At 33.3% G+C, this 11,092-nt stretch overlaps 1 protein-coding gene across 3 annotated transcripts in view; it reads left to right on the top strand.

Moving 5' to 3' along the window:
• The window catches only part of BCO2 (beta-carotene oxygenase 2), a 41,928-nt gene that overhangs the window by 9,993 nt on the left and 20,843 nt on the right, over window positions 1–11,092 (top strand). For 2 of the 3 annotated variants that reach the window (XM_025047499.1, XM_025047500.1), the window contains 6 exons: window positions 1,080–1,324; window positions 1,470–1,585; window positions 2,272–2,374; window positions 6,621–6,749; window positions 7,763–7,923; window positions 8,823–8,990. In XM_025047499.1, the coding sequence (XP_024903267.1) occupies window positions 1,080–1,324; window positions 1,470–1,585; window positions 2,272–2,374; window positions 6,621–6,749; window positions 7,763–7,923; window positions 8,823–8,990 (922 nt within the window). Of the gene's footprint in view, window positions 1–1,079; window positions 1,325–1,469; window positions 1,586–2,271; window positions 2,375–6,603; window positions 6,750–7,762; window positions 7,924–8,822; window positions 8,991–11,092 lie in introns of all 3 variants that reach the window. The other variant, XM_025047501.1, reaches the window with a different exon arrangement.

Here is an 11,092-nt window from a genome sequence, read left to right as displayed (position 1 = left end):
CTCATGCTGACCTATTTCTAGTGCAATTAAGTGAATAAAAATGATTATCCAGTAAAGATAGCTATCTTATTTATTTTAGCATACTTTTGCTAAATTTGAAAAATTTTTAATTTTATATATAAAAATATATAAGATACAAAGGTAACTATTTCTAAAATCTAAGGAACCCATTTGAATGTGGAAAATGCCAAGCATTCCATATTGTCTCATGCTATTCTCTTGGCTATAGGGTATAAAACAAAGAACTTCCACTGCTTGAAGCCTTTTTAAAAGAAAGGATTTCTTAGGCTATTGCTAGCAAGAAAAAGACCAGGTCCTGAGGCATGAAGTCTAAACATCAGCAATGCTAGGTAGAAAAGACAAGCATGTCTGCTGACCTGGAATTGAAGGACTTTTTTATACATCAAGTATAGGGATGAAAGATGTAAATTGATTTGAAAGAATTTACATTGGCTACAGATAAGGTGGATGGGATAAGGTAAAGGGGGGCAGTCAGTTTTGGGATAGATGAAAACTCTGTAAGGAGGAAGTGTTTGCTACTTTGTATTGGTTGTGGAAAGTTCATGTGTAAGCAAGAAGCAGAGGCTCCTGAAGTGGGGCCTGGCTAGTCTCCTTTAGATCATTGTGGAAATAGCCACCTGGAAGTGAATTCAAAGTTCCAGCTATACTCAAGAATGTAAGCAGTCTTTTGTTGGTTTTGCCCTGCATTTCTTAACTGATTAATCCCTCTTGTCTCTTCCTTTTACCCTCAGATCTACTGTAATCTAATTTAGGATATCTCAGAATTTTCTCCTTGTCCAAGATACAGATCAGAATTATTTTAGGAGTCACCAGCTTAAGGTTTTTCTTTAGCCTTCTGAAGTGTGAGGTTTTTGACAGGGGTAAGGGTCAGGAGAATGTAAGTTGTTCTTTCCTCTTGCACATCAGGATATATGCAAAAGCTATCATCGTTTATTTCAAGTTCTCCCACTAATCAGGTTGTGCTGGGAACCCATCCCATTTCCTTATTTCTGTATTTGAAATCTTTCATTGTTTTTCTTACTAATATTTGTTTTTCTATTTTTTTCTCCTGTTCGAAGGTACAATCACTGGTTTGATGGAATGGCTTTGCTTCACCAGTTCAGGATGGAGAAGGGCACAGTGACATATAGGAGCAAGTTTCTACAGAGTGACACATATAAGGCCAACAGTGATCACAATCGAATTGTGATTTCGGAATTTGGCACACTGGCTCTCCCTGATCCATGCAGGAATGTTTTTGAACGTTTCATGTCAAAGTTTGAGCTGCCTGGTAAGCAGCCATTGATGTGCCCAGAATTCGTAGGTGATAGTGATACTTATTTAAATTGTTATGATATATAACAATGTATATAAATATTGAAATATATATATTTTTTTGGTATAAGAAGATGTTTAAACTGCTTTCTCACTCTGATTGTGGTTTTTAAATAACTGGTGTTTGGTTTCAGCAATGACCGACAACACCAATGTCAACTATGTGCGATATAAGGGTGATTACTACATTAGTACTGAGACCAACTTTATGAATAAAGTGGACATTGAAACCATGGAGAAAACAGAAAAGGTAAAATATAGGTTAAAAATCAATACAATAGATTCTAAATTTTTTTTTCAAAATACTTTTTAGAGTAGAAGATCTCTGAATAAGTAATTGGAGCCTTAACAAAACAAAAACAAAATTACTAACTGATTCAGGTCATTGTGTACCCTCTGTCCTGAGTAGAATGGCCTAAGGGGTTAGTTTTCCATAATTTGAGACTTCTTTTTCAGCCCTAGTATCTGAAGGCTAGGGTAAAGAACAAATATAATAGTACAGATTTACTTTGGCCAGCTCATGTTCTTCCTAGCTACAGGTAGAAATTGTCAAGACCCATACTGCCTTCACTTAACACATTAATTAAAATTTAAATAAAATTTTGGACCAGAGTTTTTAATTTTAATTCATATTCTTTTGAACTTTTCTGTGATCTTGTGCAAAAAAAATATTACCCTCATTAAATAATCATTTTTGTCCATTTTTTTGTTTTTTGGTGGTGGGGTTTTTGTTTTTATTTTTATTTTTTTGGTCTCAGTTTCTTTTCCTTTGGTAAGAAAAATGATTTTGATTTCTCAAAGGTACTATATTCAGTCTTAGATTATAGTTTTCAAATCTTATTTTAAAGATAATTGATACATTTCTACTGTCTATGCATCTAAATAGAGATATGCCCATGTACCATTTAAAAGTCTTTGATGGTCTTAAATTTGCAGGTAGACTGGAGCAAATTTATTGCTGTGAATGGAGCAACTGCACATCCTCATTATGACCCAGATGGAACAACATACAACATGGGGAACTCCTATGGGTTACATGGTAAAGTTGGGATGGAAGTCTTTTTAAAAATAATAGAGAGTTAACTATCTTCCTGGCGTTTTGTTATGGTTAAGATGCAAATGTATGAAACTTAATTTGAAATGTTCAGAAAGAAATCTCCGAAGTGGTATTACCAAACTTAAAGTATATAATTTATCATCATGTATGTCTGTGGTCCTTTTGCACATATGCTTAGCAGCTGATTTTCTGTTTGACCCTTTCAGCATCACTCACATTTTTATGTTCCGTTGTGCTTTTTGGCTCACAAACATGTATATATCTCTTAAACCTGAATTTTTAAGAAGTACCATATTGCAAGTATTAGAAATTTAGAATGCTGCAGCAAAGATCTAGGGGCAGTACATTATCACGTGGGAAGAAATTTATTTTTATCATGTGAGTAATGCACTACAAAGTAAGTTAAGGTTATAGTGCAGTTGCATTCACAACCACTCACATTGCATCTCTTTCCTGGTCATCCACGTACTTTCCTAGCTGCCTACCCATCTGCCTACCAATCAGAAAGTTCTGATAGCCAATAATGATAGTTAACATTTGTTCAGTGCCAAGCTGGTGTTAAGCATTTATGTATATGTCTTATACATATATATTTAATTATATATATTTTTATAAATATATAATTACATATATTTATTATATATTAATTATATATCTATTTATAAATATATATAATTATAATCCTTATAACACCTCTCTGAGAAAGCTACTATTAATACCTCATTACACAGACAAGGTTAGTGAACCTTGATAAGATTTAAGATACTTGCTTAGGCAAGCTTCTAAGTGTTTAAGACCAGACTTGGCACCAAGCCTGAATCATACCCAAAGGCTGCTATTAGTCACTCTGTTAGACCACTTTAATAATTATTATTCATCTCTGAGTATAGAAACCTCTCAGGACGTGCAAATTCGTGTTCCTATATCTGAGTACACATGTCTCTGTTTGAAAGGAATGTGTAAATGTAAGCATTAGATATTTCTGAGTATCTTAGCTGTCAATCAATCTTTCATCTATAACCTATGAAATTTTTTGTAGCTTTATGTATATAACTGTTGAGTCTTGGCTTCGTGGATTGTTCATTTCTACCTCTCTGTATTGTGAGTATATATGAAAATGAATACTGCAGGGTTATTTTTCATTGGCTCAAGTAGAGAGAGGGTACCCTGGAAACTTCATCACGTAGCTCTCTCTCCTCTTCTTTATTACCTAGGAATGTATTCTTCAAAGCTGTTATGGGAAACAACAAACATCCTTTTAGATAAAATGTTTCAGCAAATGGGTAAATTGACTCAGAAGTTTTTTGTTCATCTGTTTTGATCATTACAAAAATTCATTTCTCAATATTAACTCTGTTAAGCAAGTAGACAACTTTGTATCTAGTTCGTAATGAGGAATGCTGTTTAAGTATTCTGAATTACATATTCTAAAATAGTCATTAGGTCAGTGATTCTCAGCCTTTAGTGTGCCTAAGAATCATCAGGAATGCTTCCTAGCAATGTAGATTACTGTGTTTCATCTTCAGAGGTTGACCTGAAAAGGGGCCAAGAATTTAACTATTCCCTTACCCCTGGGGCCTTTAAATGAGGTTCCCAGGTGATTTTGGCCCAAGTGGCCCCTGGATCTTTAAAAAACCCTACCACTAATGATCAGAGACTGTGCTCGTTTCTTTGCCTTAATTTGCTGTTATAGAGTCCTGAAGAATCTCCCAGAGTTAGACTTATAGTATTGGGCAGGTCATTCCTCTGGGCATTCCTCTGTTGGGTGTTTCCTGGGCGTCTGTCTGCCAAGTTCATGCATTTAAGGCTTGCAGTTAGAACAGTTCTAACTGATACCATTTAAATTTAGTGAATTGAAAAATCATCAGTTATTCAGTTGCTGAAATAGGAATTTCTTCTCTTTAGTTTCTAATCTCAACTAAAACTGGAATTACTTCATTTTTCTTGTTTATTTGGTTCGGTGAAGAGTTTTTGAACTGGAACTCAAATGTACATGTAGCTGCAAGGAGCTCAACAACCTAGGATGCATTTTGGGGAAAATTTAGTGATTCTCCTTATAATGAAGTGTTTGCTAGCAATTTTTAACTTTAGTAATAAAAGGCTTTTAATTGTTTTAGCTTTTCCAGATATTTTAAAAAGACTTTTTAAAATTAACAAAAATCTTCTAAAACATTAATCAATCCAACTAGTTTTTAGTGCTAATGTAAAATATGTAATCTGTAAGATAGTGATATAGTGTTCTTGTAACTATGGAGCTTGTTTTTTAATTCTTTTGTGACTCATCACTGTGTAAAGCATGATGTTTTATATATTATGGGCTCTCAAAAACACATCTGTACCCCAACCTAGACCTCCCAAATATTTTATATCTAATCGTTTACTCACTGTTTTTATTAGGATATCTAATAGGCATTACAAAATTAACTTGTCTGAAAACAAACTCCTGATCTTTCTCCCTAAACTTTTTCTGCTTAAAATATTTCTTACCTCAGTTGATGGTAACTCCATCTTTCTAGTTGCTCAAGATGATAACTTTGGAATCATCCTTCACACCCCTCTCTCACATCCACATCCAATTGGTCAAAAAGTAATTTCAACAATTCCTTCAAAATATATCCAAAATCCAACCACCTCATATCACCTCCACTGCCACAACTCTGGTCTGAGCCACCATCTCTCGCATTTGAATTATTGTAGTAGCTTCTTAACTAGTCTCCTTGCTTCTGCTCTTGACCCACTTATGTTGATTCTCAGCGTATCAGGCAGTTATCTTTTTTACTCACCTCACCTCATCTGCTAGACTTTTCTCTTTGCTCACTATGACAGGGCCACACTGGCCTTTTTGCTATTATATACTTGAACATTCTGAACTTACTCTTGGCTGAGAATTTTTGCATTTGTTCTTTTCTCCTTCTGGAATTCATTTCTCCCAGATATTCTTAAGACTCTGAGATTCTTAGCTCCTTCAGGTCTTTTCTTAAATGTCTCTTCTTAGTGAAGCCTTTCCAGACTACCCATATTTAAAATTGCAAATAATAGCCCCTATTTTTATATACTTACCTCTGATCCCCATTCCCTGGTTTATTTTCCATTACTGTTCATATCATCATCTGATGCATTATGTTTTTCTTTATTATATGATGTATTAGAATTTGAGCTTTATAAAAGAAGAGCCTTTTGTCTATTTTGTACGCTGTTCTAGAATATGGTACTTATGACATTTGGGAGAGTGCGTGGAATATAGTTGGTACTTAATAAGTAGTTATTGAATAAATGAGTAGAGAACTTTTGTTCCAAAAGAAGCTTAGTGATTGCAAAATTCTATAAGTTACCCAAGTTCTTCAGGACCTACATTGGCAATTCTAATATCAGGAAGATAATTCAATATGACCTCAATATTTGTTTATTTATTGGATAATTTAACAAACGTGTTGGTAGTGAATCTATCAATAGTTATTTATAGTGTACCTACTAAATGCTAAGTCCTTGTTTGGTACTAAGGATGCAAAGATGAATCATATAAATTTACTCTTGAAAAGCTCTACTTGTTTATCTGCTTCTCAGTCGACTATAATTATAATTATAATTATACTCATTATAATTACAGTATAATGAGATAAATGTTATGTCTGTATAGAAGATAATCAGGACATATAAGAGGGACACCAAATACTTTCGGGGTGGGGAAGACTCAGAGAAGGCTACTTGACGAGTGGATGGATGCCTGAGTTGGTTCTTAAGTAATAACAGTAAATGATTGCATGAATGAATGTTGATGAGATAGGATGAGATGGGACCCAAAGCAACTCCAGGGACTAAAAGGACCAAAGGGAAGGATACAAATGGATTGTAGTTGTTGGGGCTAGGGAGTGGGGAGAGGAACAAATATAGTTCGAGGATATTCCTGACTGCTACCCTATCTTTTCCTATGAAATAGGAATTGAGTTTATCTTCAAGGAGTGAGAGAATAACCATTCAAGAGCATTAAAATATAATAAACTGTTGGTTGATTACTTTGTATGTGTTTCAAAACTTTAACCAATGACTTTCATGAATGAAGTTCATATATTTTTAATATTCTAGTCTATTTGAAATAACTCTTCATGAAATATGGATGTCATGCATACTGCATAAATCTCTAAACTACTTTTGCTTAGTCTACAAATGGAAGGGTTATCTAGTATTCTTAGAATATGTGTAAAACAAGACAGAACTTTTCATTTTTCAGGTTCTTGCTATAATGTTATTCGGGTTCCTCCAGAGAAGGTGGACCTTGGGGATACAATCCATGGAGCCCAGGTGATATGTTCTATTGCTTCTGCAGAGAGGATGAAACCTTCTTACTACCATAGCTTTGGTGAGCCCAGAGATGAGGCAAATTGTGGTGAGGCCGGCCTTAATGTTACTATAGCAGAGGGACTAGCTTTGACAAGTACTGTTAATACAGTTTATCAGAGTGTTGTGATAATGATACCAAAGTTGCATTTTAATGCCAGTTAAGTTTATTCTAGTTAGTCATATACTTCTTACCCTAAGCCAACTGACTGCTTGAAAAGATATAGTTATTTTAGTATAAGCAATTACTAAAAAATTGTCAGTATCAATAGTGAACTGTAACGTAAACTGTGGACTTGGGGTTATTATGATGTGTCAGAGTAGGTTCATGAGTTCTAAGAAGTACCACTCTGGTGGGGAATGTGGACAATGCAGAGACCATGCATGTTTGAGGACAGGAGGTATATGGGAAATCTCTGTACTTCCCCCTCAATTTAATTGTGAACCTAAAATTGTTCTACAAAGGTAAAGTCTTAATTAACAAAATCATTTGACCATAAACAATTAATTGACAGGATTTAAAATTTTAGGTAACTTTAAAGACCACAAATAATCATATGTGAAAAAATTTTGACTAAATTTTTTTTGGGAAACTCACATTCTACATAGATTTCTTCAGCTTTTTCCTTAGAATACTTATCTTCTGCATTCTAAATCTTGATAGCCAGTCTGCTCCTAGATCCATACCCCCAGTATAAATAGCAAAAGAATTAAGAAATAAAGGTTCAGATCAAAATCATACTTTAATATTATGCTTCTTTACTTCCTAAATCAAAATGATTTTAAAGAAAAAGAAAAAGATAAAGAGCAAGTTGAAGGCATTCGACCTAAGCTGTTCTAAGCAGTTCCCTTTTTTGTGTAGGAACAGGAAATATGTATAACAAAGCTGGGAAACAGTGGAGAATTATTTTTGGCTGGTCTTTGTTTAGGTCAGCAATAATACATGCAAGCATTCAGACACGTCGCCCTAACTATCACATTTCAAACAATTCTAGTTTACCAAATAATATTGTATTCTTTGCTGGAACCTTTTAGGAATGACAAAGAACTACATAATCTTCATTGAACAGCCTCTAAAGATGAATCTGTGGAAAATGGTCACTTCTAAAATTCGGGGAAAGGCCTTTTCAGATGCAATAAGCTGGGAACCGCAGTATAATACACAGTTTCATATCGTGGATAAGCACACTGGACAGGTGGAATATTCTGAGTATATTTATCATGAAAATGATTGGGAACAAAGGCAAACTTCCATATGGTTGATTTTTACCTTCACTGGGCAGTACTTATATGACTCTTAATCAAGGATATTACCTTCTTCCATGGTGGGGCTAGCTAGTTATTAATTAATATGGTAGATTTTTCATATTAGAAAATTATAGGAAATGGCTTTGTCCTTTTAATTATCTGATTCAATTAAAATGACATCTAGAAACCCTCTTAGTATGGTTTTTTTCCATATAATATTTGCAAAAATGATGTTCATGCAGAGATCTTCTGTAACTTTTGCAATGATACTTTAATTAGTTTCTTCTACAATATCTTGATATGTAAATATGATAATCCTACTAAAGTCCAAAGCTCATTGGTAAATACCTTTCTATACTCCTGATTAATAACGCTATTGTATTTGTCTACTTTTTACCTCTCTAAAAGATAGTATCCTAAATTTACCGTACCATATTATTACAAAAATTCCACTTTAATAATGAGTGTATTTTTCAAAGAATTAGTCACTTAAATTTATCATAAGTTAGTTAATGACACTATTTTCTATTTAACCATATAGAGTACAGCAATTATTTATCTTTCAAAACATTGGACCATATTTCATAAGGAATTTTTAAGTTAGCTGTAACAGTTGATAAATCTATATCAAATAGCTCAGATTGTTGATTAGTATGAGATGAGATGACTTAAGCAAGCAAAACTTAAATCGAAGCATATTTGCTGTTTATTCTAAATTTTACTTTTGGCATCTACCAGGCCTGTCATGTAATAGGGGGAAATCTTAATTTGAGCTTGGTGGATCTGTTCCCTAAAGGAAAAAAATAAAATAAAATGTCTCTTTTCATTGTTTTATTTTCTCCTGCAGCTTCTTCCAGGGATGTACTACAGTAAACCTTTTGTTACTTTTCATCAAATCAATGCCTTTGAGGATCAGGGCTGTGTTGTAATTGATTTGTGCTGTCAAGATAATGGAAGAAGCCTAGAAGTTTACCAACTACAGAATCTTAGGAAAGCTGGCGAAGGGCTTGATCAGGTAAATATCTTTGATTGTCAGGAGCTGTCAAAATAATTTTGAACTAACCGAGTTCTGGCTTTGGCTTTGAATTAGAGGATTCTCTTGCCTCTTTGGCAAAGGAGGGAGAATGGTTTTAAAGCATTGAAGACACAATTTTGTCACTTATTTATTTAATACTTAAAAATAATTTGAAGTACTTATTAATACTTTTATAAATAAAAAGCATGTTAAAAAAAAGCTAAAAGGTGTATTTTGAAGCGCTTGTGATTAGTCGCTTATTACACTTGAGAACTAAATGTACTTAAATTTACTGGAAGGGATAGCAAAATTCTTAATTCTTTGATAAAGAAAGTGTATCAGTTTATCTAGTTGAAGGATTTCACTTTTTTCTGATATTGAACCCAAGGTAAAAATTTTCCTTGGATTATACAATGTAAATTATTTTTAGCTATTGTTTTATTTTTAAAACTTTTTAAAACATTGCTTTTTAAAGTTTGCTTATAATTACTAAGCTTATATATGCTATTATAACTATATGGTAAGTCTCGATATCTGCAGTATCAGCCTTTTAGCTAATTTTTTTTTTTTAAGATTACCTGGGTTTTTATTGGCCTTTTTTCATTTCCATAAATTGTAGAATCAACTTGTCAATTTTTGCAAAGAAAATAAACTTTATTGAGATCATGTTGCAACTATGGATCAATTTGAAGGTAATTGATATCCTAACAATAGTGAGAAATACTGGGTCCTCCCATGAACGTGGACTATCTTTCCATTTATTTAAGTTTTTAAAAATTTCTCTCAGTAATGTTTATAGTTTTCAGTATAGGAATGTTACATATCTCTTGTTAAATGTATCCCTAGGCATTTACAGTGTTTTGAAATTATCGTTAATGACATCTTTTAAACTTTAATTTTCTGTTTTGCTGGTATTTAGAAATATAATTGATTTTGTATACTGATCTTATATTTAGAGATCATGCTAAATTCACTTTTTAGTTGAAAGAGTTGATTCATAGATTATTTTGGATTTTCTATACATACAATCATGTTATCTGAAAATAATTACAAGTTTTTTTTCTTTCCAATATTTATGCCTTATATTTATTTTTCCTGTCTTATTGTACTAGCTCAGACCTCAGTTTGAAAGGAAGTGTTGATAGCAGTAATAATTTTCCTCATTCTATGTGGAAAATGTTTACTAAGTCACCATTAAGTATGACATTGCTGCAGGTATTTTTGTAGATATCTTTATCAGATTATCTTAACAGTGCCTTTCGATAAACAGACCTGGTCCAATATGTCAGTTTCTTCCTTTATGAGTAAAACATTGTGTATCTTTATTTTATTTTATTTATTTACTTTTTAAAATTTATTTTTATTTTATTTTATTTTATTTTTAAGTTTATTGGGGTAACATTGGTTAATACAATTACATAATTTTCAGGTGTATATTATAATTTGACATCTATATATTCTATTGTGTGATTACCACCCAGAGTCCAGTTTCCTTCAGCTACCATATATTTGATCCCCTTTACCCACTTTACCCTCCCCCTACCCACCTATATTTGACTCCCTTTAACCCGTCTACCTCCCCCTTTCTCCCTCACTTCCTACCCTCTGGTAACCACTAGTCTATTGTCCATGTCCATGAGTCTCTGTTTGTTTGTCCTGTTCATTTGTTGCTTTTAGGTTTATATCCCCCATATAAGTGATATCATGTGGTTTTCAACCTTGAAAACTCATATCTGAAAAGATATTTGCACACTGATGTCCTGTACCTTGCATTGACATTGGGACATTGACCAATTTCCTTTTTTTGGTAGCTCCCCCTACTGTTAAGACTGAGTTGCTGATTCTGCTGTTACTACTGTATTTCCTTGTCTTGGTCACTTTCTTTGGCTAGACCATGTACCCTTGGCGAAGGGAGTGCAGGGCTTGAGGAGAAGGGAAGTATATATCCATCACAGGCAAGAGTGGAATGTACACAAAGAGATCATCATGTATATTTCATTCTTTGGATATTTTCTTTTGTGAATGTTGTTGGTTGAGTTGTATACCACTGCAAAAGATGTATTAGTTTTCTGTTGTATAATGAACTACTACAGATTTAGCAT

The sequence above is a fragment of the Pteropus alecto genome, unplaced genomic scaffold, assembly GCF_000325575.1.
Source record: "Pteropus alecto unplaced genomic scaffold, ASM32557v1 scaffold224, whole genome shotgun sequence".
Lineage (NCBI taxonomy): Eukaryota > Metazoa > Chordata > Mammalia > Chiroptera > Pteropodidae > Pteropus > Pteropus alecto.
Note: the sequence above shows the minus strand (reverse complement) of the source record. Positions and strands in the feature narration are given on the sequence as shown.